The sequence below is a fragment of the Schistocerca cancellata genome, chromosome 1 (genome assembly GCF_023864275.1).
Source record: "Schistocerca cancellata isolate TAMUIC-IGC-003103 chromosome 1, iqSchCanc2.1, whole genome shotgun sequence".
Lineage (NCBI taxonomy): Eukaryota > Metazoa > Arthropoda > Insecta > Orthoptera > Acrididae > Schistocerca > Schistocerca cancellata.
Genome location: NC_064626.1, coordinates 480,784,830 through 480,812,488, shown reverse-complemented (window position 1 = coordinate 480,812,488; position 27,659 = coordinate 480,784,830). Strand labels below are relative to the sequence as shown.

At 51.7% G+C, this 27,659-nt stretch overlaps 1 protein-coding gene and 25 non-coding genes across 26 annotated transcripts; all 26 read left to right on the top strand.

Moving 5' to 3' along the window:
• Positions 1-27,659, top strand: LOC126185142 (uncharacterized). The gene is made up of 3 exons (XM_049928013.1): positions 1-874; positions 2,931-3,151; positions 26,634-27,659. The coding sequence occupies exons 1-3, from the start codon at positions 1-3 to the stop codon at positions 27,657-27,659; spliced, it is 2,121 nt and encodes a 706-aa protein (XP_049783970.1).
• On the top strand, positions 7,070-7,141 carry Trnae-cuc (transfer RNA glutamic acid (anticodon CUC)). Its single transcript has one exon. It is a non-coding gene; the product is annotated as a tRNA-Glu (tRNA).
• On the top strand, positions 7,506-7,577 carry Trnah-gug (transfer RNA histidin (anticodon GUG)). The gene has a single exon. It is a non-coding gene; the product is annotated as a tRNA-His (tRNA).
• On the top strand, positions 14,599-14,670 carry Trnae-cuc (transfer RNA glutamic acid (anticodon CUC)). Its single transcript has one exon. It is a non-coding gene; the product is annotated as a tRNA-Glu (tRNA).
• Positions 15,035-15,106, top strand: Trnah-gug (transfer RNA histidin (anticodon GUG)). Its single transcript has one exon. It is a non-coding gene; the product is annotated as a tRNA-His (tRNA).
• Trnal-uag (transfer RNA leucine (anticodon UAG)) lies at positions 15,546-15,627 on the top strand. The gene has a single exon. It is a non-coding gene; the product is annotated as a tRNA-Leu (tRNA).
• Positions 16,072-16,143, top strand: Trnae-cuc (transfer RNA glutamic acid (anticodon CUC)). Its single transcript has one exon. It is a non-coding gene; the product is annotated as a tRNA-Glu (tRNA).
• Trnah-gug (transfer RNA histidin (anticodon GUG)) lies at positions 16,508-16,579 on the top strand. Its single transcript has one exon. It is a non-coding gene; the product is annotated as a tRNA-His (tRNA).
• On the top strand, positions 17,019-17,100 carry Trnal-uag (transfer RNA leucine (anticodon UAG)). Its single transcript has one exon. It is a non-coding gene; the product is annotated as a tRNA-Leu (tRNA).
• Trnae-cuc (transfer RNA glutamic acid (anticodon CUC)) lies at positions 17,545-17,616 on the top strand. Its single transcript has one exon. It is a non-coding gene; the product is annotated as a tRNA-Glu (tRNA).
• Positions 17,981-18,052, top strand: Trnah-gug (transfer RNA histidin (anticodon GUG)). Its single transcript has one exon. It is a non-coding gene; the product is annotated as a tRNA-His (tRNA).
• Trnal-uag (transfer RNA leucine (anticodon UAG)) lies at positions 18,492-18,573 on the top strand. Its single transcript has one exon. It is a non-coding gene; the product is annotated as a tRNA-Leu (tRNA).
• On the top strand, positions 19,018-19,089 carry Trnae-cuc (transfer RNA glutamic acid (anticodon CUC)). Its single transcript has one exon. It is a non-coding gene; the product is annotated as a tRNA-Glu (tRNA).
• Trnah-gug (transfer RNA histidin (anticodon GUG)) lies at positions 19,464-19,535 on the top strand. The gene has a single exon. It is a non-coding gene; the product is annotated as a tRNA-His (tRNA).
• Trnal-uag (transfer RNA leucine (anticodon UAG)) lies at positions 19,975-20,056 on the top strand. The gene has a single exon. It is a non-coding gene; the product is annotated as a tRNA-Leu (tRNA).
• On the top strand, positions 20,501-20,572 carry Trnae-cuc (transfer RNA glutamic acid (anticodon CUC)). Its single transcript has one exon. It is a non-coding gene; the product is annotated as a tRNA-Glu (tRNA).
• Positions 20,937-21,008, top strand: Trnah-gug (transfer RNA histidin (anticodon GUG)). Its single transcript has one exon. It is a non-coding gene; the product is annotated as a tRNA-His (tRNA).
• On the top strand, positions 21,448-21,529 carry Trnal-uag (transfer RNA leucine (anticodon UAG)). Its single transcript has one exon. It is a non-coding gene; the product is annotated as a tRNA-Leu (tRNA).
• Trnae-cuc (transfer RNA glutamic acid (anticodon CUC)) lies at positions 21,974-22,045 on the top strand. Its single transcript has one exon. It is a non-coding gene; the product is annotated as a tRNA-Glu (tRNA).
• Positions 22,420-22,491, top strand: Trnah-gug (transfer RNA histidin (anticodon GUG)). The gene has a single exon. It is a non-coding gene; the product is annotated as a tRNA-His (tRNA).
• Positions 22,931-23,012, top strand: Trnal-uag (transfer RNA leucine (anticodon UAG)). The gene has a single exon. It is a non-coding gene; the product is annotated as a tRNA-Leu (tRNA).
• Trnae-cuc (transfer RNA glutamic acid (anticodon CUC)) lies at positions 23,457-23,528 on the top strand. Its single transcript has one exon. It is a non-coding gene; the product is annotated as a tRNA-Glu (tRNA).
• Trnah-gug (transfer RNA histidin (anticodon GUG)) lies at positions 23,903-23,974 on the top strand. Its single transcript has one exon. It is a non-coding gene; the product is annotated as a tRNA-His (tRNA).
• On the top strand, positions 24,414-24,495 carry Trnal-uag (transfer RNA leucine (anticodon UAG)). The gene has a single exon. It is a non-coding gene; the product is annotated as a tRNA-Leu (tRNA).
• On the top strand, positions 24,940-25,011 carry Trnae-cuc (transfer RNA glutamic acid (anticodon CUC)). The gene has a single exon. It is a non-coding gene; the product is annotated as a tRNA-Glu (tRNA).
• Trnah-gug (transfer RNA histidin (anticodon GUG)) lies at positions 25,376-25,447 on the top strand. The gene has a single exon. It is a non-coding gene; the product is annotated as a tRNA-His (tRNA).

The window sequence follows — 27,659 nt, the reverse complement described above, 5'->3', positions numbered from 1 at the left end:
ATGGACGTTACACCTTCCGTTCCTGTTGCTGATAGCTCCCCGGCGTTGCCTGTGATTTCTCTGCCCGCAACTGTGGAGGCCCCGTTGCCTGCTCCCACAGCTGTCGATAGAATTGAGCCACCGATAGTGTCTGAACCCGCACCGGCAGCTGTAACGCTGTCCGTGTCGGAACCCGTTCCAGAGGCTGCTCCCTCTGTTGTGGCTGACGATGTGTCTGCTGTTGCCACCGTTGTTGTCGATAGTGAGGAGCGTCTTGCCGCCCCCGCGGAACCTAAACCGCGTCGGGAAAGGCCGATTGAGAGAGCTGACAACGTCCCCCGCTTTCGAAGCGCTAGTATTTCGGGTGTTTCTTCTCGTAAGGGGCGAACGCCGTCCCCGGTGGTGACTTGCGTCCCACCCTACAAGTCCACCTCAAAACAGAAGAAATTGCAACGGGCCTCGCAGCGCGCGGCTGTTGACTCGCGGCAGGTGTCGGCTGCCGATCGCCGTCGGCAGCGGCCTGCCGCTCACAGTCAGCCTGAGGCGTCCGTGAGTTCCGCAGAGTTTAAGAGGGACGAGACAGTTCGTCAGCTCAAAGTTTTCCTCACTCAAACGGACCCTGTCGTGACAAGCGATACGGCGATGGACGTTACTCCGAGCGTGCCGCCTGCACAAGTGGCAGGCAAACGCAAATCGGACGACTCACATTGCCGTCGCATCCGGCCGCACTCGCAGGATTCTGGATCTGATCCTCCCGCCGGCGCTGGACCTGCCACAGCGGCTCCGTCGGGTGCCGCTCTTGATATGGACACGGAGGTGGTTCAGCCCCCCGTGTTTTCTAGTGCAAAGTGTGACTGGGCGGCGGACGTGGAGGTGGATGACAGGACTGGCAGCGGTACGTAAAGTGCCTTTGCTCCTCGCTTGGCAGCGTGAATGCCTCCCTCGTTGTGTAAGTCTAAAATTGTTTTTTGAGATGTTTCCTCGTCTGTGATGTGTGAAACCGGTCTGTTGCACGTTTTAATCGCTACTGTCACACGCACGTGTAGTTCAGGCAGCGCCACTGCACCCATCGTTGTGTCCTTTTATTTGTTGTGTATTTTAACTGTGTCCGGTACTTTTAAATGTGTCTGGTGTCCGCCGCTCGTCGGAGGCACATTTTAGTCGTTCTTGCCGCTAACTTGGATCTTTACGGCAGCACGAGTGCTTTCCCAGCTGTGCACATTTCTTCAGTCTTGTTGTCTAATTTAACTGTGTATGGGGTCTGACACGCGTTGCATCTACATCTACATCTACATTTATACTCCGCAAGCCACCCAACGGTGTGTGGCGGAGGGCACTTTACGTGCCACTGTCATTATCTCCCTTTCCTGTTCCAGTCGCGTATGGTTCGCGGGAAGAACGACTGTCTGAAAGCCTCTGTGCGCGCTCTAATCTCTCTAATTTTACATTCGTGATCTCCTCGGGAGGTATAAGTAGGGGGAAGCAATATATTCGATACCTCATCCAGAAACGCACCCTCTCGAAACCTGGCGAGCAAGCTACACCGCGATGCAGAGCGCCTCTCTTGCAGAGTCTGCCACTTGAGTTTGTTAAACATCTCCGTAACGCTATCACGGTTACCCGTTGCTCCCAACACCATGCGCTGTCTTAAAGGCGCATGTGTCGCTCTTGTAGTGCACAAATTGAATTTTCTGCATCTGATGTGTGCATCCGTGGCGGACACATTTTCATTGTGAATGTCGACGATCTGCATCGTCTTAGCGGCGCGTGTGCATGCATTCTTGTGCGAAATTGTTTATTGGGTTTTGAATGTGTGTGGTGTATGTTGTACATCGGCGGCACATTTAGCCGTTGGTGTCAACAACATGGCTGCTGTTTGTGGCCCTGATGCGTCCACCGTTGTGCACGCTTCTTTAGTTCTTATTTCTTATTCTTATTATTATTTATTGTTTTAGATTGTGTATGGTACGTGCCACCCGTCGGAGGCAAAGTCTCCTTGTTCATGCCGACGAACTGCGTGGAATAGTATTGGCGGCGCACATGCAATTTTATTCTGTCCGTTTCTTTTACTATTTACCTACGTCTCCTGTCTACACCTGTTGGGGGATGGCTTTTACCGTTGTTGTCGACGACATGACCTTTCGTTGTGCCACTTTGCAACCTGTCAATTTTATTTGTGTACGGCGTCGGCTGTTTGTTTTTCACCGCTCCTGTCGATCGACTGCGTCGTCATAGTTGTGCTGAGGCACCTCTATTTGTCTGTGCTTATTTGTTGGTGTTTTCCCTGTGGCTGGTGTCTGTTAGCCTGCGGTGGCTCATTTTCGCCGTTCATGTTCACATGTTGCTTTGCTTTGGCGGCGCCGTTGTGACCGTTATTGTGGACCTTTCTTTCGTGTGTATTCTGTGTATTCTGTGTATACTATCTGCCACCTGTCGGTATGCCATTTTCGCCGATCATGTCCACACTATGTGTTATCTTCGCAGCGCTACTGCTTCGCTTCTTGTGAACACTGCATTTGTTGATCCTTGCGTTGTGTATGGTTCCTGATACGCGTCGGTGGCATATTCTTACCGTAAATGTTAACAAAATGCGTAGTCCGCATAAGGTCTTTGCCTTAAAAACTCTTTTATGTGAAACCCGTTGCCATTTCGCCTTTTTGCAAGAAGTGACACGTGAGGCTCTGATGCTTTTAACGATCTGAGTGACTACGTTATTGTGGATAATGTGGTGTCCGACGATGTCACCGGCACTGCTATTGTAGTCTGCCCCGGCCTCACTGTCACGAATATTGAGTGTCTCCCTACTGGCCGCGCTATTGCGTGCACTATTGAAGGCGTCGTGTTTGTTAATGTTTACGCTCCTTCCGGCAGCGACTACGCGGCGCGGCGGCTCTTTTATGGTCAGGAGCTGTGCGAGGTTTTGCACCGGAACTCCGCTCATATCATTTTAGGCGGTGATTTTAATGCGGTCACCGATGATCGCGACCAGGAGCCGCGCCTCAACAAGTGTCAGGAACTCCACACGCTCCTCACCAGTTTTAATCTCAAGGACACGTGGCGCATGCTCCACCCGGTTGAAACACAATACACGTATTTTTATCCGACGGGACACAGCCGACTTGATCGGATTTATGTGTCATCGTCACTAGCAGCCTCGGTGGCTCGATCTGAGGTCAGGCCAGTTATTTTTTCAGATCACTGCAGTTATTTTTGTGAACTTTCGCTTCCACTTTCTCGGCCTTCCTATCGCAAAAATCTATGGAAGTTTAACTGCAGCCTGCTAGCCGACGCTCATTTTCAGCAGTCCTTGACTGATATGTGGCACAAACTTTTGCAGAATAAGCCCGGTGACAGTAGCGTCCTCGAGTGGTGGGTTGGCACTGCCAAACCTGCCGTCCGGACCTTTTAAATTAATTTTAGCCGCGACGCAGCGCACTGGCGTCGCTCGACGTCACACTTTTATCAGAGCTGTTTGAAGGACCTGGCCCGACAAGTTACGGCCCAGCCGCATCTTCTTCCCATTTTCAAACAATTTCAGGCAGAACTTTTGACCGATCTGCGCCGGAAGGGTAGAGGACCGGTTACTCGGAGCCAGCCTGTGGGCGCCGTGGACGGGGAGCCGCTCTCTATATATCATCTCAACAGAGAGCGGAAGATGCGCGAACGATTGGCCTTTAATGCGTGGGTCACTCGGGATGGAATAAAGACCTCCGACAGGGTGACGATTGAGAATGAAATCCACGCACATTTTGAGTCTCTTTTTCAAGATGTTGATGTCAATCCCGCTGCGCTGCGTCGTATTTTACAGGGGGTTCCTAATGTTTTAAGCCGCACAGACCGTGTCCATCTTAATGAGGCTTTTACGTCCGACGACTTGCACGAAGCTGTCAAGCGCAGTCCTCGGGGGAAATCTCCCGGAATGGACGGCATTCCCGCTGAATTTTATTTGCAGTTTTTTAACCTTTTACGCGATACTTTAACTGCTGTCGCCAATGAAGTTCTTAATGGCGCTCCTCTACCACCTGATTTTGCAGCGGGGTGCATCACGCTCCTTCCGAAATCTAAAGCGACGCCGACTATACATACTGTTCGACCGATCACTCTGTTGAACGCGGATTATAAGATCATGGCGAGGTGCGTCGCGCACAGACTGCGGCAAGTCATGCCGCGCGTTCTCTGTGAACATCAGACGTGTGCTGTGCGTGACAGGAATATTTTTGATGCCGTTCTGGCCTATAGGGACTGTATCGGCTTTGTACGCGGCACATGATTCGGTCGGCAGCGATCATGTTGGTCGATTTCCAGAATGCATTTGACAGGGTTGGCCATGCCTATTTACGGCGTGTGATGGTTGCCATGGGGTTTGGCCGTAAGTTTACCCACACGGTTCAGGGTTTTTTGCGCAATGCCACATCGAGTGTCATCGTCAATGGGTCCCTCAGTCCACCTATACGTCTGACTCGCTCGGTCAGACAGGGTTGCCCATTGTCCATGACACTTTACGCTTTGGCGCTCGACCCGCTTCTGCGGTCTATCTGCAACGAGTGTCCGGGGATCCAACTTGGGGAAGATCGCCTTACTTGCCGGGCTTATGCCGACGATCTTGGGGTGTTCTTGGGTCGGCCGGCAGATGTAGATACCCTGTACTCTGTTCTCCGGCAATTTGAGAAGGCGACGGGAGCCATTGTGAATGTTCACAAGACGGTTTTGCTTCCCCTTACTCCACGGATGAGCCATGTGCGTCGACCTTGGTTCAGTGTTGTGCAGCAGCACAAAGTCCTAGGGGTTATTTTATCTGATAATCCTCAGCGCATGGAGGCTCTGAATTGGCGTCCCACCTTACACAAAATTAGGGCTGTTGTCAAAATTCATGCGGCCCGGCATTTTGCGCTTTATGATAAGGTGCAGCTTATCAATACTACCATCTTAGCTAGAGCGTGGTATTTAGCACAAGTTCTCCCGGTCCCTAAGCTCCTAGACCGCGCAATTAAACAGGCCGTCTACTGGCTCCTTTGGAAAGGGGACATTTTCAAAGTCTCCTTAGCCACCTGCACCTTAAATCCAGCCGATGGGGGACTCGGTCTGGTGGATTTTTCCGCCAAATGCGCGGCGCTCCTTCTCAAACGGACTACGGCCGTGTTGGAGAAGGGCACCAGCAGTGCCACGGTCATGTTGTTCAATCAATATCGCCCACCTTCTGTAGTTGCCCCGGTCTCTGTCAGCCACATACCCTTTGCGCTGAATTACGTGCGGCGTTTTTATTTTGACAACAGCTATCTTGTGTATGGTGGCTCCAGCGGAGGCCGTGTCGCGACATTATCCGTGCTCTGCGGGGATCACCGGCCAGGAATAAGTGGGAGTACCGCATGCCGCACACTGACTGGCAAACAGTTTGGCGAAACATCGCCACACCCGTCCTTCCTACACACGTTAGAGCGACGTGGTAAAAAGTCGTCAATGGTACAATTCCTACGAATGCTAAACTGCACTCTATTCACATGAGTCCGTCCCCCGCCTGCGAAGAGTGCCATGAAGAGGATACTATTGAACATCGCTTCGTGTGCCGTCGGTTCCGTGCTGTGTGGGACACTGCTCGGGATATGGTGCGTCTCGTCAACAGGGTGTCTCCAGCGCAGGTTACCGTGGCAGCTGCAATCGTACCCGAGTGTAAGGCATTTCCGACCACCAAGCGCAACGCCACCATCTGGTTAATCGGCCATACGATTTATTCTCTATTTTTCTCAAACTGACGGATCGTCTTGATTTTCTCACATACTTATGGGCTGAACATGGCAAGTACCGTGTTCGAAAAGACTATGCTATGACTTTTGCAAATTTTCTGCATGTCGCCTTGGCACATGCTTTTGCTCTTTTACCGATGTCGACTTAATTAAAATTACACTTTCTTGCTTACAATTATGACGTGATAGTAAGAGACCTCGTCTTACGATGAATGTATATTCAGTACCAGAAACGAAAAATATAACGTACATGGGAGACATTTCTCCCTTCGGAACTGCCTCGTATATGGTATAATGCGAGGATATTTTGTTTACCTTTCTTTATTATTTATTTTTCTTATTGTTTACCACTCTGTCATGTAGTGGTTTGGGATAGTGATGCCGAAGAGAGGCGTTGCATGAAAGTATCCCCTTTTCTTTTTTGTGGACATTTCGTTGTGTTTCATTGCTCTTACTTTGGTCAGGATTCCTGGTGTGTTTTTTCCTTATTGCATTGCATTATTGTCTTTTTTTCTCGTCTATTCAGCGTGATCACCGCTACTCCTTTCTTCACGGTGTACCTCCGTGTTTAATTTCTGCATTGCTGGATGGCGTTTTGCTTTGTGTCCTGCCTGGACCATTCCTTGACTCCTTCCAGGCGGTTATCTATCTATAAATATATATATACTTTTTTTCCTTTTCGCACTTCACGAAGCCTTCTTTATGTTTTCCCTTCTCACAACGTGTGCCTCAGAGGCAAGAGGCTCACTTTGCAACTTTCTTTCGTCACCGTTTCAGTTACATCTGGCACCAGCACTGGCTATAGCTGAGAAGCTCGCCGACGAAGGCGTTATTTGGAGAGCGAAAGGACGGGCTATAAGGGGAGATGGGAGGCCCTAAAAAAAAATAAAAAAAAAAAGTTGCCAATTTTGGCGTCTCATTTTTGTGCCGTTGCTGTGTGTTCTCGTGGAGTAGGACGCAGCTCACGTGACGCGCGTGTTGCGTAGGTAGCGTGGCCGAGCGGTCTCAGGCGCTGGTTTCAGGCACAAGTCTCTTCGGAGGCGTGGGTTCGAATCCCACTGCTGCCAAACGTGTAATGTTTCCTGCATCGAAGTCACATGCACTCATTGCCCGCAAAGGAAACAGCACAACAAGGCGTGAGCGTCTGCTTCGTGAATTGTCGTAGAACAGTACGTGGTGCAACGGCAGGATTTGTAGGCGCCTTTTGCTCTCATCACTGCTGGCGTTCGTCTCCACGATATGCGTCCAGAGCATGCCGCTCTATAGCGTGCGAGAGTGGATTTTTTACAGTTGTCGTCAGTTAATCGTGGGTGGTTGCTGCGTTCGCTGGAGGAGCACTGGCGTTGTAATCCGGTGTAGTCTAGTGGCTAGGATGCCTGGCTCTCACCCAGGAGGCCCGGGTTCGATTCCCGGTACCGGAAATGCGCGTTTTTGTTGCTCCTCTTATGCGACTTGTCTCGACTGACGCTACGCTGACGCGTGCAGAAAGCCACGTTAAGTATGATTCGTGGCAACACCCGACGGCGAGAGAGATGCTGCGTCTGTCCACTTGTTATCGAGTCACATGTCTGTAGTCAAGAGGCTTGGAGGACTGCAAGACATTGCCACGGAGGTGAATGCAGCTAACCACTGTAGTTAGTGTCCCGACAGCGCAGGCACGTTCATCTGCTCGTATGCATGTGATGGAGACCGTGTCTGCCACTGCTGTGGCGTACACCTTGGCCTAGGCTTTGCTGTGTATCGACACTTGCATTCCAGCCAGCTGCTTTCGGGGGCGCCTCCGTGGCCGTGATCGTCTAGTGGTTAGGACATTGCGTTGTGGCCGCAATAACCCAGGTTCGAATCCTGGTCACGGCAATTTTGAAAGTTTTTCCTTGCTGCCGTTGCATTGACGATAGTGCACGAGTACTCGAAATCACAGTGCTTTCTTGGTTTTTCACTCGTGTTCCGCAGGCCGCAGTTTGTACTTGAGCTCACATATGTTTGTTACATGGAGCATTCTAGCTCCGCCTGACAGGTACAGCTACGATACTTTAGTGGTTACGGAAAGCCCAGGTTCGAAACCTGGTCACGGCACGAAAACGTCTCTTGATGCTGTCTCCTTAACTACGACAGCTACAGACAAGTGGCGTCGCTACCATATGGCGGGCACGGCATTTTCTTGTTGTGGGTGGCCTAAAGAGACGCTTCCAGTGGGAGAGCAGTGAAAATACATGGCACGGCGATTGCCAAGATACTTCCATTTCGAAGTGATCTTTGTAGTACAAAGGGAACGTTTTGCCGCCGCTCTTGCAAGGGTAACGTGGCCGAGCGGTCTAAGGCGCTGGTTTTAGGCACCAGTCTCTTCGGAGTCGTGGGCCCGAACACATCGCGCGCTCGCTCCGGCGTGTCGGGCGGTGTTTACGTGTGCTTCGCGGTCGGCGGTGGTTCATCGCGGTGACTGTTTCTTCGCTGCTGTAGTCAGCTGAACTGTAAGTTAAGATGGATTCTGAAGACCGCGAAAATAATATCCAATGCGAATTCGACAGAAACGTAACCCGACCGTCTGCTTTCGAAATTCATTCGTGGATGAAAAATGACTTGCAAATTCCTGAAAGTGATGTGCTAGGCTTGCAATTGGACGCGTTCCTGAACTCTTTGTTTGTAAAATTGAAATGTCCGGAACTGTGTGATGCCCTCGTTAGTGAAAACGGTGGTGTACGAAAGTTCAAACACTCTGATGGAACAATTAGCAATGTGACTCTGTCGAATGCTGGTTTTGGTATCCGAAATGTTCGAGTATTCAATCTTCCGTTTGAAACTCGGAATGAGACAATAGCTCGTAGCCTTATGCCTTATGGCACAGTTTTGTCGATTACGAAAGAAAAGTGGTCGTCCGCTTACATCTATCAAGTTGAGAACGGTATCCGTAGTGTCAAAATGATTGTGAGGAAGCACGTTCCTTCGTTTTTGGTTATGGCCGGCCACCGGGCTTTTATTTCGTATAGTGGTCAGCCCCAGACCTGCTCCTATTGTAATGCCACAGACCATTTTCGGCAAAATTGTCCTCGGCGTAGGCGCCCTGTGCAGTTGCCGCCCCGTGGGCAAGATGACGACGAGTCGTACGCTGCCGTCTTGTTAGGTGTTCCGCGTTCACCCGCACGTTCCGCGGACACGGAAACACCGTTAGATGCTGCGGTCGCGATGGATACCGATGCCCCTGCAACCGGTACTGTTTCTGATCAAGACATGTCCGTACCTTCTCAGTCAGTTCCCGCAGCTACTGTATCGATTCCGCCTCCGGCCTTGCCTGAAGTTCCGGTGCGGACCGCATCAGAACCCGTGCAGGTGGCTACCCCCCCTGTTGCTGTTGTGGATCCGTCACCATCTCAATCCGTACCTCAAGGTGTTCCGGACGGGGCTACTGCCACACAGGAACCAAAGCCAAGGCGTGAAAGTGTTTCGGAGAGGCGTGGAAATGCTGAACGCTTCCGCAGTGCCAGTAGTTCACGTATTTTAGAAAAACGTTCCTCTTCTCGCGGGGAACGCAGCCCGTCTCCGGAGTGGAAGCAGGTTCCACGTCCGAAGTCGAAACAAAAGCAAAAATCTGTGCAAAAGCCGACGCACAAGCCCTTGCCCCGCCCCGTAGTCGAATCTCGGCCGTCGGTTGCTACCGGACGTCGTCAACAACGTCCTGTGGCGAGCAGTCAGCCAGCGCCTACTACAAGTGTGTCGGAAGACAGGCGGGAAGAGGTTGTACGACAGTTAAAGGAAATGTTGCACTGCTCTGATGTAAATCTCGTAATGGACACTACGACGTCTCAGGCAACGAACCCGGCCCAACATTCGGTTAAGCGTAAGGCTGAAGATACTCCCCAGCGGCGCACGCGCCCCTCTTCGCAGGATTCCGCGTCTGCACCTCCCACACAAGAACCGCCTACTTCGGTTGCACCGTCTGCACGTTGTGACTGGGCAGACGATATGGAGGAGGAGGGTGAGTCCGCTCCTGCCGTCTAATTTGTGTTATTTGTTTTTCCCTGTAGTCTATGGTAGCACGCCCTCCATCTGTCGTAGCTACTATTAATCTTAATAAATTGGAGTCACCGGTGAAGTTTGCTAGTTTTGTGGGGTTTTTAAACTACATTGCTGCTGACGTAGTGTTTTTGCAGGAGGTTGTGATAGATCTACTACACTCAATTCCGGGCTATCAAGTTCTCTTGAACTTTGATATCGAGTGTAATTGTGGTACTGCTATTTTAATTCGTGTTGATCTTGACTATAGTAATGTTGCTACCATTCCTAATGGTCGTGGTGTGGCTTGCACGATCAACAACGTCCGATATATTAACGTGTACGCCCCTTCTGGAGCCGACGGGCAGCCGCATCGCCGTGTGTTTTACAGTAGTGACATTTGTCACCTTTTACGGGGCCCCCACCTGCCTGTAGTCATGGGCGGTGATTTTAACTGCGTGCTGGAAGATAGAGATCAGGAGCCACGGCCGTATAAGTGCCTAGAATTACAGACGCTCGTTACGGAGATGAATTTAATTGACTCGTGGTGTTATTTACACCCGCGGGACGTGGGATTTACTTTCTTTTACCCCACGGGAAGGAGTCGGCTCGATAGAATTTATGTTTCTCGTGATAAACAGCACTGTATTACGGAATCCTCTGTTCACCCCGTGATTTTTTCCGATCATTGTGCGTATGTCTGCCGCTTTCATTCTCTATTGGCAATTAAACCCCGCGCAAGTCGATTATGGAAGTTTAATGTGCGACATCTCTCACACCCACATTTTGCGCCGGTTATCGTGCGTGTGTGGCAGAGGGTGCTGGAATATCGCGGTCTATATGCCTCCACCTTGTCTTGGTGGGTAGAATTTGTTAAGCCGGCATTCCGCAAGACCATCCTGGAGTTCAGTCAGGATGTTGCTCATTGGGAGCGATCTACATTAACATTTTACGAAAGCTGTTTAAATGATGCCATCCACCTGCACACAAATAATCCCGCACTTCGGATGGCGACGATTCGGCGTATAAAACACCGTCTTCTGGACTTGAAAAGGGAATCGTTGCGCGGATCTGTCGTACGGAGCCGGGCTCCCGGGCCGCTTGCTGATGAAGCGCCTTCCGTATTTCATCAGCTGCGCGAACGCCGGCGCGCCAGGCGACGTTACGTCACAGAGCTGGAATCAGCTGACGGTGCGCGGCTTCATCGCCAGGCGGCAATTCTTGCCGAGGCCCACCGTCACTTCGTCGAACTTTTCAGTGCGAAATACACGGATGCTGTCGCGATTTCCGAGCTTCTCCACGACGTTCCATACGTCTTATCCGTAGCGGATCGCCGTCGCCTCACAGAAAACTTTACCGTGGAGGAAGTGCGTGATGTCTTAACCCTCTGTTCCCAGAATAAATCACCGGGCGCTGATGGGTTGCCACCGGAATTTTATATACATTTTTGGCACTTGTTTGGCTCGGCCCTGACTGATGTTTTTAATGAAATATTAAATGGCGTGGATGTCCCCGCGTCCTTCCTGGAAGGCATTGTGGTCTTGGCTCCAAAGGTTCCAGTCACCAGGAAACTGTGCAATCTGAGACCGATCACCCTTCTTAATGGTGACTATAAACTCTTTACCAAATGTGTCTCCTCTCGCTTGAAGCTGGTCATGAAAAAACTGATTAGTCCCTATCAATACTGTGCAGTGCCGAAACGCACTCTCTATGGTGCTGTGTCGACATACCGAGATGCCATTGCCTATGCTTCGACGAATAGGATTCCTTTTGGCATTTTATCCATCGATTTTGCAATGGCTTTTGACAGAGTTAGCCACTTATATCTCCGGCGAGTGCTACAGAAATTTGGTTTCGGTGTAAAGTATATAACTATGATTTTTAACCTTTTCAAAAATTCCACCTCACGGATTAGCATCAATGGCTTGTTGTCGGAACCTGTTCCGCTCTGCTGTTCAGTCAAACAAGGGTGCCCTCTGTCCATGGCGCTTTACGCAATTTCCTTAGATCCTTTGTTGCGAAATTTGCACAGTGTTTGTAGGGGAATCCGTATTGGGGATGAGAAGCACGTTTGTCGCGCGTATGCTGACGACCTTGGCCTCTTGGTGTCCTCAGCTACCGACTTCGATAAAATACGCGCGGTTCTCACCCAGTATGAACGAGCATCCGGTGCGAGCATCAATACCCGTAAGACGGTTTTTCTGCCTATTTATGCGGCGACACGGGGCTTCAAACGCCCATGGTTTACAGTGAAACAGGAACACAAAATTTTGGGTGTTCGCTTTCAAGCCAATCTGTTACAGACTGCGTCCTACAACTGGCGTATTGTCTTAAATGGCATAAGAGCTATGGCTAGCCTGTCTGCTACTCGCACCCTAGCATTAACACAGCGGGTGCGTTTAATCAATGTTTTCTTGCTCAGTAAGGCCTGGTATCTCGCTCAGTTATTTCAGGTACCTAAGAATTTGGGCAGAGCTATAACACAGGCAGTCTATTGGCTATTGTGGCGGGGACATATTTTCAAGGTGTCTTACGACACATGTACTTTGCCGCGCGAACAGGGTGGACTCGGCCTCATTCATTTTGCTATGAAAGCCGCTGCGTTGCTCCTTCATCGGACGAGCGTCACCATAGAACAGGATCCGTCGGGTCCAACAGCTGTTCTGTTCGCTATTCATCGTCCTCTATCTGAAGAAGCACCTCTCGACCCGACTACAATACCGTTTCAGCTGCGTCATGTTCGTGAATATTTCATTCAGAAAAGTTATCTCGCCGCTGACATCCTCGACCATCGTACACGAACTGTGAAAGGTGTTTACCAGGGACTACGCGGACGGCCAGTCGGCAATAAGATGGAGGCGCGCTACCCGCGATCTGCGTGGAGGACGGCGTGGGCTCACGTTCACGCTCCCTTCCTGTCAGCGGAAGTCAGCAGCTTTTGGTACCAAGTGGTTAACAGAATCCTCCCCACCAACGAAAAGCTGAGCCGCATCCACTTATCTCCATCGAGCTTGTGTGAAGACTGTCGACAGGACGACACCTTAGAACATCGTTTCGTGTGCCTGAGGTCACAGTCGACTTGGAACATTGCCGCCAGGATGCTCGCACTTATCAATCGGACCAGCGTTGCCAGTTTTTCTGCGGACACGGCTTTGATCCCGGACTTCAAACCATATCCGCATACGAAGCGTGCCGCCACTGCATGGATCGTGGCTCACACTGTGTTCGCCATCCTGCACTTGCGACTGACGGACGACTATGCCTATCTGGTTTATTTGTCCACGCAACATGACCTCACTAAAACCAGGAAAGACTATCACAAACTATTTGCCAATTTTCTGCAAATTGCACTCGCATTTGCCCACGACAAACTGTTGTAATCCACACTTCACTGCTGCGACCTTTATTTCCTTCTGTATTTGGAATTGTCTCCGGCTCCGGAAACATAGTTAATGCAAATTGAATACTACAGGAAGAGTGAATAATTGAATAAGTACGATGCTTACGCTTGTGCAGGACTGCAACGTGGAAATTACGACGAAAAGTTTAATACAGTTTTCTCCTGTGTTCGTGTGTGTTTGTGTTTAGCTGTCATGCAGTGATTTCTTTCTGTTTTTATTCCTTATTTTCATCGTCTGGTTCCTACGACATCGGCGTCCCATCACGGATGCGTGGCGCACGAGCTTGTTTTGGTTTTCAAGAAAGGAGAATTTTTACTTTATTTTAACCCGTCGGAGAGACTTGTGTTTTCCTTCGACTTGTCGGACAGACAGTTCGGCACGTTCAGGAGTCTACTCATTCCTTTGACATGTGTCGCTCTTTTTATTTTTTATGACTTTTTTCATTACTTATTTTAATGGCCGCCACGAAGCTTTTTGAACATCATATCATGGGACGTGTGAATGGTGTTCCTTCCCTATGACTGAGAGGACTAACTCAGGCAGTATTTGCTTTTTTCTTCTTTTTTCCAAATTTTATTCTTGCTTTTAATTGAGTTTAGGTGAACAGCGCATGATGCGCTATTATTATATCTTTATTTTATGGAGTGTAGGCGCAATGCGACTGATTCGCTGTCATTATAGGCATGTACTTTCACTTCAAGAGGTTTTTGGTTTTCCTTCGATGCTTCGCTAGCGGTGAACAGCTACAAGAAACATTCCTCGCGGAAATTCAGTATCTCCGATTCCATAACTTCAACTTGAACATTAACGTCTTTCACAGGAAGTCGACGTTCGAGGAATCATACCGAGAAGTTTACGATTTTCAACTGCATGGACAGTGCGACAATTCGTCTTTTCTGTTTGCAAGAAGCACCGTTTCATTTTATAGCTAAAGAAGCTCGCCGAAGAAGGCGTATTTGGAGAGCGCAAGGCCGGGCTATAAGGGGAGTTGGGAGGCCCGAAAAAAAAAAAAAAAAAAAAAAAAAAAAAAAAAAAAGTTGCCAATTTTGGCGTCTCATTTTTGTGCCGTTGCTGTGTGTTCTCGTGGAGTAGGACGCAGCTCATGTGACGCGCGTGTTGCGTAGGTAGCGTGGCCGAGCGGTCTCAGGCGCTGGTTTCAGGCACAAGTCTCTTCGGAGGCGTGGGTTCGAATCCCACTGCTGCCAAACGTGTAATGTTTCCTGTATCGAAGTCACATGCACTCATTGCCCGCAAAGGAAACAGCACAACAAGGCGTGAGCGTCTGCTTCGTGAAGTGTCGTAGAACAGTACGTGGTGCAACGGCAGGATTTGTAGGCGCCTTTTGCTCTCATCACTGCTGGCGTTCGTCTCCACGATATGCGTCCAGAGCATGCCGCTCTATAGCGTGCGAGAGTGGATTTTTTACAGTTGTCGTCAGTTAATCGTGGGTGGTTGCTGCGTTCGCTGGAGGAGCACTGGCGTTGTAATCCGGTGTAGTCTAGTGGCTAGGATACCTGGCTCTCACCCAGGAGTCCCGGGTTCGATTCCCGGTACCGGAAATGCGCGTTTTTGTTGCTCCTCTTATGCGACTTGTCTCGACTGACGCTACGCTGACGCGTGCAGAAAGCCACGTTAAGTATGATTCGTGGCAACACCCGACGGCGAGAGAGATGCTGTGTCTGTCCACTTGTTATCGAGTCACATGTCTGTAGTCAAGAGGCTTGGAGGACTGCAAGACATTGCCACGGAGGTGAATGCAGCTAACCACTGTAGTTAGTGTCCCGACAGCGCAGGCACGTTCATCTGCTCGTATGCATGTGATGGAGACCGTGTCTGCCACTGCTGTGGCGTACACCTTGGCCTAGGTTTTGCTGTGTATCGACACTTGCATTCCAGGCAGCTGCTTTCGGGGGCGCCTCCGTGGCCGTGATCGTCTAGTGGTTAGGACATTGCGTTGTGGCCGCAATAACCCAGGTTCGAATCCTGGTCACGGCAATTTTGAAAGTTTTTCCTTGCTGCCGTTGCATTGACGATAGTGCACGAGTACTCGAAATCACAGTGCTTTCTTGGTTTTTCACTCGTGTTCCGCAGGCCGCAGTTTGTACTTGAGCTCACATATGTTTGTTACATGGAGCATTCTAGCTCCGCCTGACAGGTACAGCTACGATACTTTAGTGGTTACGGAAAGCCCAGGTTCGAAACCTGGTCACGGCACGAAAACGTCTCTTGATGCTGTCTCCTTAACTACGACAGCTACAGACAAGTGGCGTCGCTACCATATGGCGGGCACGGCATTTTCTTGTTGTGGGTGGCCTAAAGAGACGCTTCCAGTGGGAGAGCAGTGAAAATACATGGCACGGCGATTGCCAAGATACTTCCATTTCGAAGTGATCTTTGTAGTACAAAGGGAACGTTTTGCCGCCGCTCTTGCAAGGGTAACGTGGCCGAGCGGTCTAAGGCGCTGGTTTTAGGCACCAGTCTCTTCGGAGGCGTGGGTTCGAATCCCACCGTTGCCAATTTTGGCGTCTCATTTTTGTGCCGTTGCTGTGTGTTCTCGTGGAGTAGGACGCAGCTCACGTGACGCGCGTGTTGCGTAGGTAGCGTGGCCGAGCGGTCTCAGGCGCTGGTTTCAGGCACAAGTCTCTTCGGAGGCGTGGGTTCGAATCCCACTGCTGCCAAACGTGTAATGTTTCCTGCATCGAAGTCACATGCACTCATTGCCCGCAAAGGAAACAGCACAACAAGGCGTGAGCGTCTGCTTCGTGAATTGTCGTAGAACAGTACGTGGTGCAACGGCAGGATTTGAAGGCGCCTTTTGCTCTCATCACTGCTGGCGTTCGTCTCCACGATATGCGTCCAGAGCATGCCGTTCTATAGCGTGCGAGAGTGGATTTTTTACAGTTGTCGTCAGTTAATCGTGGGTGGTTGCTGCGTTCGCTGGAGGAGCACTGGCGTTGTAATCCGGTGTAGTCTAGTGGCTAGGATACCTGGCTCTCACCCAGGAGTCCCGGGTTCGATTCCCGGTACCGGAAATGCGCGTTTTTGTTGCTCCTCTTATGCGACTTGTCTCGACTGACGCTACGCTGACGCGTGCAGAAAGCCACGTTAAGTATGATTCGTGGCAACACCCGACGGCGAGAGAGATGCTGCGTCTGTCCACTTGTTATCGAGTCACATGTCTGTAGTCAAGAGGCTTGGAGGACTGCAAGACATTGCCACGGAGGTGAATGCAGCTAACCACTGTAGTTAGTGTCCCGACAGCGCAGGCACGTTCATCTGCTCGTATGCATGTGATGGAGACCGTGTCTGCCACTGCTGTGGCGTACACCTTGGCCTAGGCTTTGCTGTGTATCGACACTTGCATTCCAGCCAGCTGCTTTCGGGGGCGCCTCCGTGGCCGTGATCGTCTAGTGGTTAGGACATTGCGTTGTGGCCGCAATAACCCAGGTTCGAATCCTGGTCACGGCAATTTTGAAAGTTTTTCCTTGCTGCCGTTGCATTGACGATAGTGCACGAGTACTCGAAATCACAGTGCTTTCTTGGTTTTTCACTCGTGTTCCGCAGGCCGCAGTTTGTACTTGAGCTCACATATGTTTGTTACATGGAGCATTCTAGCTCCGCCTGACAGGTACAGCTACGATACTTTAGTGGTTACGGAAAGCCCAGGTTCGAAACCTGGTCACGGCACGAAAACGTCTCTTGATGCTGTCTCCTTAACTACGACAGCTACAGACAAGTGGCGTCGCTACCATATGGCGGGCACGGCATTTTCTTGTTGTGGGTGGCCTAAAGAGACGCTTCCAGTGGGAGAGCAGTGAAAATACATGGCACGGCGATTGCCAAGATACTTCCATTTCGAAGTGATCTTTGTAGTACAAAGGGAACGTTTTGCCGCCGCTCTTGCAAGGGTAACGTGGCCGAGCGGTCTAAGGCGCTGGTTTTAGGCACCAGTCTCTTCGGAGGCGTGGGTTCGAATCCCACCGTTGCCAATTTTGGCGTCTCATTTTTGTGCCGTTGCTGTGTGTTCTCGTGGAGTAGGACGCAGCTCACGTGACGCGCGTGTTGCGTAGGTAGCGTGGCCGAGCGGTCTCAGGCGCTGGTTTCAGGCACAAGTCTCTTCGGAGGCGTGGGTTCGAATCCCACTGCTGCCAAACGTGTAATGTTTCCTGCATCGAAGTCACATGCACTCATTGCCCGCAAAGGAAACAGCACAACAAGGCGTGAGCGTCTGCTTCGTGAAGTGTCGTAGAACAGTACGTGGTGCAACGGCAGGATTTGTAGGCGCCTTTTGCTCTCATCACTGCTGGCGTTCGTCTCCACGATATGCGTCCAGAGCATGCCGTTCTATAGCGTGCGAGAGTGGATTTTTTACAGTTGTCGTCAGTTAATCGTGGGTGGTTGCTGCGTTCGCTGGAGGAGCACTGGCGTTGTAATCCGGTGTAGTCTAGTGGCTAGGATACCTGGCTCTCACCCAGGAGGCCCGGGTTCGATTCCCGGTACCGGAAATGCGCGTTTTTGTTGCTCCTCTTATGCGACTTGTCTCGACTGACGCTACGCTGACGCGTGCAGAAAGCCACGTTAAGTATGATTCGTGGCAACACCCGACGGCGAGAGAGATGCTGCGTCTGTCCACTTGTTATCGAGTCACATGTCTGTAGTCAAGAGGCTTGGAGGACTGCAAGACATTGCCACGGAGGTGAATGCAGCTAACCACTGTAGTTAGTGTCCCGACAGCGCAGGCACGTTCATCTGCTCGTATGCATGTGATGGAGACCGTGTCTGCCACTGCTGTGGCGTACACCTTGGCCTAGGCTTTGCTGTGTATCGACACTTGCATTCCAGCCAGCTGCTTTCGGGGGCGCCTCCGTGGCCGTGATCGTCTAGTGGTTAGGACATTGCGTTGTGGCCGCAATAACCCAGGTTCGAATCCTGGTCACGGCAATTTTGAAAGTTTTTCCTTGCTGCCGTTGCATTGACGATAGTGCACGAGTACTCGAAATCACAGTGCTTTCTTGGTTTTTCACTCGTGTTCCGCAGGCCGCAGTTTGTACTTGAGCTCACATATGTTTGTTACATGGAGCATTCTAGCTCCGCCTGACAGGTACAGCTACGATACTTTAGTGGTTACGGAAAGCCCAGGTTCGAAACCTGGTCACGGCACGAAAACGTCTCTTGATGCTGTCTCCTTAACTACGACAGCTACAGACAAGTGGCGTCGCTACCATATGGCGGGCACGGCATTTTCTTGTTGTGGGTGGCCTAAAGAGACGCTTCCAGTGGGAGAGCAGTGAAAATACATGGCACGGCGATTGCCAAGATACTTCCATTTCGAAGTGATCTTTGTAGTACAAAGGGAATGTTTTGCCGCCGCTCTTGCAAGGGTAACGTGGCCGAGCGGTCTAAGGCGCTGGTTTTAGGCACCAGTCTCTTCGGAGGCGTGGGTTCGAATCCCACCGTTGCCAATTTTGGCGTCTCATTTTTGTGCCGTTGCTGTGTGTTCTCGTGGAGTAGGTCGCAGCTCATGTGACGCGCGTGTTGCGTAGGTAGCGTGGCCGAGCGGTCTCAGGCGCTGGTTTCAGGCACAAGTCTCTTCGGAGGCGTGGGTTCGAATCCCACTGCTGCCAAACGTGTAATGTTTCCTGCATCGAAGTCACATGCACTCATTGCCCGCAAAGGAAACAGCACAACAAGGCGTGAGCGTCTGCTTCGTGAAGTGTCGTAGAACAGTACGTGGTGCAACGGCAGGATTTGTAGGCGCCTTTTGCTCTCATCACTGCTGGCGTTCGTCTCCACGATATGCGTCCAGAGCATGCCGCTCTATAGCGTGCGAGAGTGGATTTTTTACAGTTGTCGTCAGTTAATCGTGGGTGGTTGCTGCGTTCGCTGGAGGAGCACTGGCGTTGTAATCCGGTGTAGTCTAGTGGCTAGGATGCCTGGCTCTCACCCAGGAGGCCCGGGTTCGATTCCCGGTACCAGAAATGCGCGTTTTTGTTGCTCCTCTTATGCGACTTGTCTCGACTTGTCTCGACTGACGCTACGCTGACGCGTGCAGAAAGCCACGTTAAGTATGATTCGTGGCAACACCCGACGGCGAGAGAGATGCTGTGTCTGTCCACTTGTTATCGAGTCACATGTCTGTAGTCAAGAGGCTTGGAGGACTGCAAGACATTGCCACGGAGGTGAATGCAGCTAACCACTGTAGTTAGTGTCCCGACAGCGCAGGCACGTTCATCTGCTCGTATGCATGTGATGGAGACCGTGTCTGCCACTGCTGTGGCGTACACCTTGGCCTAGGTTTTGCTGTGTATCGACACTTGCATTCCAGGCAGCTGCTTTCGGGGGCGCCTCCGTGGCCGTGATCGTCTAGTGGTTAGGACATTGCGTTGTGGCCGCAATAACCCAGGTTCGAATCCTGGTCACGGCAATTTTGAAAGTTTTTCCTTGCTGCCGTTGCATTGACGATAGTGCACGAGTACTCGAAATCACAGTGCTTTCTTGGTTTTTCACTCGTGTTCCGCAGGCCGCAGTTTGTACTTGAGCTCACATATGTTTGTTACATGGAGCATTCTAGCTCCGCCTGACAGGTACAGCTACGATACTTTAGTGGTTACGGAAAGCCCAGGTTCGAAACCTGGTCACGGCACGAAAACGTCTCTTGATGCTGTCTCCTTAACTACGACAGCTACAGACAAGTGGCGTCGCTACCATATGGCGGGCACGGCATTTTCTTGTTGTGGGTGGCCTAAAGAGACGCTTCCAGTGGGAGAGCAGTGAAAATACATGGCACGGCGATTGCCAAGATACTTCCATTTCGAAGTGATCTTTGTAGTACAAAGGAAACGTTTTGCCGCCGCTCTTGCAAGGGTAACGTGGCCGAGCGGTCTAAGGCGCTGGTTTTAGGCACCAGTCTCTTCTGAGGCGTGGGTTCGAATCCCACCGTTGCCAATTTTGGCGTCTCATTTTTGTGCCGTTGCTGTGTGTTCTCGTGGAGTAGGACGCAGCTCATGTGACGCGCGTGTTGCGTAGGTAGCGTGGCCGAGCGGTCTCAGGCGCTGGTTTCAGGCACAAGTCTCTTCGGAGGCGTGGGTTCGAATCCCACTGCTGCCAAACGTGTAATGTTTCCTGCATCGAAGTCACATGCACTCATTGCCCGCAAAGGAAACAGCACAACAAGGCGTGAGCGTCTGCTTCGTGAATTGTCGTAGAACAGTACGTGGTGCAACGGCAGGATTTGTAGGCGCCTTTTGCTCTCATCACTGCTGGCGTTCGTCTCCACGATATGCGTCCAGAGCATGCCGTTCTATAGCGTGCGAGAGTGGATTTTTTACAGTTGTCGTCAGTTAATCGTGGGTGGTTGCTGCGTTCGCTGGAGGAGCACTGGCGTTGTAATCCGGTGTAGTCTAGTGGCTAGGATACCTGGCTCTCACCCAGGAGTCCCGGGTTCGATTCCCGGTACCGGAAATGCGCGTTTTTGTTGCTCCTCTTATGCGACTTGTCTCGACTGACGCTACGCTGACGCGTGCAGAAAGCCACGTTAAGTATGATTCGTGGCAACACCCGACGGCGAGAGAGATGCTGCGTCTGTCCACTTGTTATCGAGTCACATGTCTGTAGTCAAGAGGCTTGGAGGACTGCAAGACATTGCCACGGAGGTGAATGCAGCTAACCACTGTAGTTAGTGTCCCGACAGCGCAGGCACGTTCATCTGCTCGTATGCATGTGATGGAGACCGTGTCTGCCACTGCTGTGGCGTACACCTTGGCCTAGGCTTTGCTGTGTATCGACACTTGCATTCCAGCCAGCTGCTTTCGGGGGCGCCTCCGTGGCCGTGATCGTCTAGTGGTTAGGACATTGCGTTGTGGCCGCAATAACCCAGGTTCGAATCCTGGTCACGGCAATTTTGAAAGTTTTTCCTTGCTGCCGTTGCATTGACGATAGTGCACGAGTACTCGAAATCACAGTGCTTTCTTGGTTTTTCACTCGTGTTCCGCAGGCCGCAGTTTGTACTTGAGCTCACATATGTTTGTTACATGGAGCATTCTAGCTCCGCCTGACAGGTACAGCTACGATACTTTAGTGGTTACGGAAAGCCCAGGTTCGAAACCTGGTCACGGCACGAAAACGTCTCTTGATGCTGTCTCCTTAACTACGACAGCTACAGACAAGTGGCGTCGCTACCATATGGCGGGCACGGCATTTTCTTGTTGTGGGTGGCCTAAAGAGACGCTTCCAGTGGGAGAGCAGTGAAAATACATGGCACGGCGATTGCCAAGATACTTCCATTTCGAAGTGATCTTTGTAGTACAAAGGGAACGTTTTGCCGCCGCTCTTGCAAGGGTAACGTGGCCGAGCGGTCTAAGGCGCTGGTTTTAGGCACCAGTCTCTTCGGAGGCGTGGGTTCGAATCCCACCGTTGCCAATTTTGGCGTCTCATTTTTGTGCCGTTGCTGTGTGTTCTCGTGGAGTAGGTCGCAGCTCATGTGACGCGCGTGTTGCGTAGGTAGCGTGGCCGAGCGGTCTCAGGCGCTGGTTTCAGGCACAAGTCTCTTCGGAGGCGTGGGTTCGAATCCCACTGCTGCCAAACGTGTAATGTTTCCTGCATCGAAGTCACATGCACTCATTGCCCGCAAAGGAAACAGCACAACAAGGCGTGAGCGTCTGCTTCGTGAAGTGTCGTAGAACAGTACGTGGTGCAACGGCAGGATTTGTAGGCGCCTTTTGCTCTCATCACTGCTGGCGTTCGTCTCCACGATATGCGTCCAGAGCATGCCGCTCTATAGCGTGCGAGAGTGGATTTTTTACAGTTGTCGTCAGTTAATCGTGGGTGGTTGCTGCGTTCGCTGGAGGAGCACTGGCGTTGTAATCCGGTGTAGTCTAGTGGCTAGGATACCTGGCTCTCACCCAGGAGTCCCGGGTTCGATTCCCGGTACCAGAAATGCGCGTTTTTGTTGCTCCTCTTATGCGACTTGTCTCGACTTGTCTCGACTGACGCTACGCTGACGCGTGCAGAAAGCCACGTTAAGTATGATTCGTGGCAACACCCGACGGCGAGAGAGATGCTGTGTCTGTCCACTTGTTATCGAGTCACATGTCTGTAGTCAAGAGGCTTGGAGGACTGCAAGACATTGCCACGGAGGTGAATGCAGCTAACCACTGTAGTTAGTGTCCCGACAGCGCAGGCACGTTCATCTGCTCGTATGCATGTGATGGAGACCGTGTCTGCCACTGCTGTGGCGTACACCTTGGCCTAGGCTTTGCTGTGTATCGACACTTGCATTCCAGCCAGCTGCTTTCGGGGGCGCCTCCGTGGCCGTGATCGTCTAGTGGTTAGGACATTGCGTTGTGGCCGCAATAACCCAGGTTCGAATCCTGGTCACGGCAATTTTGAAAGTTTTTCCTTGCTGCCGTTGCATTGACGATAGTGCACGAGTACTCGAAATCACAGTGCTTTCTTGGTTTTTCACTCGTGTTCCGCAGGCCGCAGTTTGTACTTGAGCTCACATATGTTTGTTACATGGAGCATTCTAGCTCCGCCTGACAGGTACAGCTACGATACTTTAGTGGTTACGGAAAGCCCAGGTTCGAAACCTGGTCACGGCACGAAAACGTCTCTTGATGCTGTCTCCTTAACTACGACAGCTACAGACAAGTGGCGTCGCTACCATATGGCGGGCACGGCATTTTCTTGTTGTGGGTGGCCTAAAGAGACGCTTCCAGTGGGAGAGCAGTGAAAATACATGGCACGGCGATTGCCAAGATACTTCCATTTCGAAGTGATCTTTGTAGTACAAAGGAAACGTTTTGCCGCCGCTCTTGCAAGGGTAACGTGGCCGAGCGGTCTAAGGCGCTGGTTTTAGGCACCAGTCTCTTCTGAGGCGTGGGTTCGAATCCCACCGTTGCCAATTTTGGCGTCTCATTTTTGTGCCGTTGCTGTGTGTTCTCGTGGAGTAGGACGCAGCTCATGTGACGCGCGTGTTGCGTAGGTAGCGTGGCCGAGCGGTCTCAGGCGCTGGTTTCAGGCACAAGTCTCTTCGGAGGCGTGGGTTCGAATCCCACTGCTGCCAAACGTGTAATGTTTCCTGCATCGAAGTCACATGCACTCATTGCCCGCAAAGGAAACAGCACAACAAGGCGTGAGCGTCTGCTTCGTGAAGTGTCGTAGAACAGTACGTGGTGCAACGGCAGGATTTGTAGGCGCCTTTTGCTCTCATCACTGCTGGCGTTCGTCTCCACGATATGCGTCCAGAGCATGCCGCTCTATAGCGTGCGAGAGTGGATTTTTTACAGTTGTCGTCAGTTAATCGTGGGTGGTTGCTGCGTTCGCTGGAGGAGCACTGGCGTTGTAATCCGGTGTAGTCTAGTGGCTAGGATACCTGGCTCTCACCCAGGAGTCCCGGGTTCGATTCCCGGTACCAGAAATGCGCGTTTTTGTTGCTCCTCTTATGCGACTTGTCTCGACTTGTCTCGACTGACGCTACGCTGACGCGTGCAGAAAGCCACGTTAAGTATGATTCGTGGCAACACCCGACGGCGAGAGAGATGCTGTGTCTGTCCACTTGTTATCGAGTCACATGTCTGTAGTCAAGAGGCTTGGAGGACTGCAAGACATTGCCACGGAGGTGAATGCAGCTAACCACTGTAGTTAGTGTCCCGACAGCGCAGGCACGTTCATCTGCTCGTATGCATGTGATGGAGACCGTGTCTGCCACTGCTGTGGCGTACACCTTGGCCTAGGCTTTGCTGTGTATCGACACTTGCATTCCAGCCAGCTGCTTTCGGGGGCGCCTCCGTGGCCGTGATCGTCTAGTGGTTAGGACATTGCGTTGTGGCCGCAATAACCCAGGTTCGAATCCTGGTCACGGCAATTTTGAAAGTTTTTCCTTGCTGCCGTTGCATTGACGATAGTGCACGAGTACTCGAAATCACAGTGCTTTCTTGGTTTTTCACTCGTGTTCCGCAGGCCGCAGTTTGTACTTGAGCTCACATATGTTTGTTACATGGAGCATTCTAGCTCCGCCTGACAGGTACAGCTACGATACTTTAGTGGTTACGGAAAGCCCAGGTTCGAAACCTGGTCACGGCACGAAAACGTCTCTTGATGCTGTCTCCTTAACTACGACAGCTACAGACAAGTGGCGTCGCTACCATATGGCGGGCACGGCATTTTCTTGTTGTGGGTGGCCTAAAGAGACGCTTCCAGTGGGAGAGCAGTGAAAATACATGGCACGGCGATTGCCAAGATACTTCCATTTCGAAGTGATCTTTGTAGTACAAAGGAAACGTTTTGCCGCCGCTCTTGCAAGGGTAACGTGGCCGAGCGGTCTAAGGCGCTGGTTTTAGGCACCAGTCTCTTCTGAGGCGTGGGTTCGAATCCCACCGTTGCCAATTTTGGCGTCTCATTTTTGTGCCGTTGCTGTGTGTTCTCGTGGAGTAGGACGCAGCTCATGTGACGCGCGTGTTGCGTAGGTAGCGTGGCCGAGCGGTCTCAGGCGCTGGTTTCAGGCACAAGTCTCTTCGGAGGCGTGGGTTCGAATCCCACTGCTGCCAAACGTGTAATGTTTCCTGCATCGAAGTCACATGCACTCATTGCCCGCAAAGGAAACAGCACAACAAGGCGTGAGCGTCTGCTTCGTGAAGTGTCGTAGAACAGTACGTGGTGCAACGGCAGGATTTGTAGGCGCCTTTTGCTCTCATCACTGCTGGCGTTCGTCTCCACGATATGCGTCCAGAGCATGCCGCTCTATAGCGTGCGAGAGTGGATTTTTTACAGTTGTCGTCAGTTAATCGTGGGTGGTTGCTGCGTTCGCTGGAGGAGCACTGGCGTTGTAATCCGGTGTAGTCTAGTGGCTAGGATACCTGGCTCTCACCCAGGAGGCCCGGGTTCGATTCCCGGTACCAGAAATGCGCGTTTTTGTTGCTCCTCTTATGCGACTTGTCTCGACTGACGCTACGCTGACGCGTGCAGAAAGCCACGTTAAGTATGATTCGTGGCAACACCCGACGGCGAGAGAGATGCTGCGTCTGTCCACTTGTTATCGAGTCACATGTCTGTAGTCAAGAGGCTTGGAGGACTGCAAGACATTGCCACGGAGGTGAATGCAGCTAACCACTGTAGTTAGTGTCCCGACAGCGCAGGCACGTTCATCTGCTCGTATGCATGTGATGGAGACCGTGTCTGCCACTGCTGTGGCGTACACCTTGGCCTAGGCTTTGCTGTGTATCGACACTTGCATTCCAGCCAGCTGCTTTCGGGGGCGCCTCCGTGGCCGTGATCGTCTAGTGGTTAGGACATTGCGTTGTGGCCGCAATAACCCAGGTTCGAATCCTGGTCACGGCAATTTTGAAAGTTTTTCCTTGCTGCCGTTGCATTGACGATAGTGCACGAGTACTCGAAATCACAGTGCTTTCTTGGTTTTTCACTCGTGTTCCGCAGGCCGCAGTTTGTACTTGAGCTCACATATGTTTGTTACATGGAGCATTCTAGCTCCGCCTGACAGGTACAGCTACGATACTTTAGTGGTTACGGAAAGCCCAGGTTCGAAACCTGGTCACGGCACGAAAACGTCTCTTGATGCTGTCTCCTTAACTACGACAGCTACAGACAAGTGGCGTCGCTACCATATGGCGGGCACGGCATTTTCTTGTTGTGGGTGGCCTAAAGAGACGCTTCCAGTGGGAGAGCAGTGAAAATACATGGCACGGCGATTGCCAAGATACTTCCATTTCGAAGTGATCTTTGTAGTACAAAGGGAACGTTTTGCCGCCGCTCTTGCAAGGGTAACGTGGCCGAGCGGTCTAAGGCGCTGGTTTTAGGCACCAGTCTCTTCGGAGCCGTGGGCCCGAACACATCGCGCGCTCGCTGCGGCGTGTCGGGCGGTGTTTACGTGCGGATCGCGGTCGGCGGCGTGTGCTTCGCGGCGCTGTTTCTTCTTTGATTTGTTCTTTCTGTGAGTAGCATGGATCTCGATAATTCAGAGAACCGTCAGAATAATATTCAGTGCGCGTTTGATAGATCTGTGCGTAGGCCTACTGCTTTCGAAATTCACCAATGGGTTAAAAACGACCTTCAATTGCCGAAAAGTGTAGTCCTCGGCGTTCAACTTGACGCGTTCCTCAATTCGTTATTTTTGAAACTGTCTTCTTCCGATATGTGTGACACATTAGTGAACGTAAATGGTGGTGTACGTAAAATTAAGCACCTTGACGGTACTATCAGTGATGTTGTGATGTCGAATGCGGGTTATGGTATACGCACTGTTCGCGTATTTAACCTGCCCTTTGAAGTGCGAAATGACACTATTTCTCGTAGTTTACTTCCGTACGGTACAGTGCTTTCGGTCGTAAAGGAGAAATGGTCGTCAGCTTATTACTATGATGTTGAAAATGGTGTTCGCAGTGTCCGCATGATTGTTCGACAGCATATACCGTCCTTTGTTTTTGTTGCTGGCCATCGGGCCTTTATCACTTATAGCGGCCAACCAGCGACCTGTTCATTTTGTAACGGTACCGGACATTTTCGACAGGACTGTCCGAAACGTAGTCGCCCTGTGCAATTACCACGGACGGACGGTCAGGACGAGGTGACGTGGGCGGCGGTCGCGCTTGGCGCCTCCCCCGCACGTGCGCATCGTGTGTCTGACCCTGAGGTTGCGGCTGACGCTGTTGCTATGGACGTTACACCTTCCGTTCCTATTGCTGATAGCTCCCCGGCGTTGCCTGTGATTTCTGTGCCCGCACCTGTGGAGGCCCCGTTGCCTGCTCCCACAGCTGTCGATAGAATTGAACCACCGATAGTGTCTGAACCCGCACCGGCAGCTGTAACGCTGTCCGTGTCGGAACCCGTTCCGGAGGCTGCTCCCTCTGTTGTGACTGAGAATGTGTCTGCTGTAGCCACCGTTGTTGTCGATAGTGAGGAGCGTCTTGCCGCCCCCGCGGCACCTAAACCGCGTCGGGAAAGGCCGATTGAGAGAGCTGACAACGTCCCCCGCTTTCGAAGCGCTAGTATTTCGGGTGTTTCTTCTCGTAAGGGGCGAACGCCGTCCCCGGTGGTGACTTGCGTCCCACCCTACAAGTCCACCTCAAAACAGAAGAAATTGCAACGGGCCTCGCAGCGCGCGGCTGTTGACTCGCGGCAGGTGTCGGCTGCCGATCGCCGTCGGCAGCGGCCTGCCGCTCACAGTCAGCCTGAGGCGTCCGTGAGTTCCGCAGAGTTTAAGAGGGACGAGACAGTTCGTCAGCTCAAAGTTTTCCTTACTCAAACGGACCCTGTCGTGACAACTGATACGGCGATGAACGTTCCTCCGAGCGTGTCGCCTGCACAAGTGGCAGGCAAACGCAAATCGGACGACTCACATTGCCGTCGCATCCGGCCGCACTCGCAGGATTCTGGATCTGATCCTCCCGCCGGCGCTGGACCTGCCACGGCGGCTCCGTCGGGTGCCGCTCTTGCTATGGACACGGAGGTGGTTCAGCCCCCCGTGTTTTCTAGTGCAAAGTGTGACTGGGCGGCGGACGTGGAGGTGGATGAAAGGACTGGCAGCGGTACGTAA

Excerpts from the sequence above, each read along its gene's own strand:
- LOC126185142 (XM_049928013.1), top strand. The coding sequence starts at position 1 with ATGGACGTTACACCTTCCGTTCCTGTTGCTGATAGCTCCCCGGCGTTG. Across the intron at positions 875-2,930 it reads GGATGACAGGACTGGCAGCG|GCGGTGATTTTAATGCGGTC; the intron begins GTACGTAAAGTG and ends ATATCATTTTAG. Across the intron at positions 3,152-26,633 it reads CCTCGGTGGCTCGATCTGAG|GACTGTCCGAAACGTAGTCG; the intron begins GTCAGGCCAGTT and ends CATTTTCGACAG.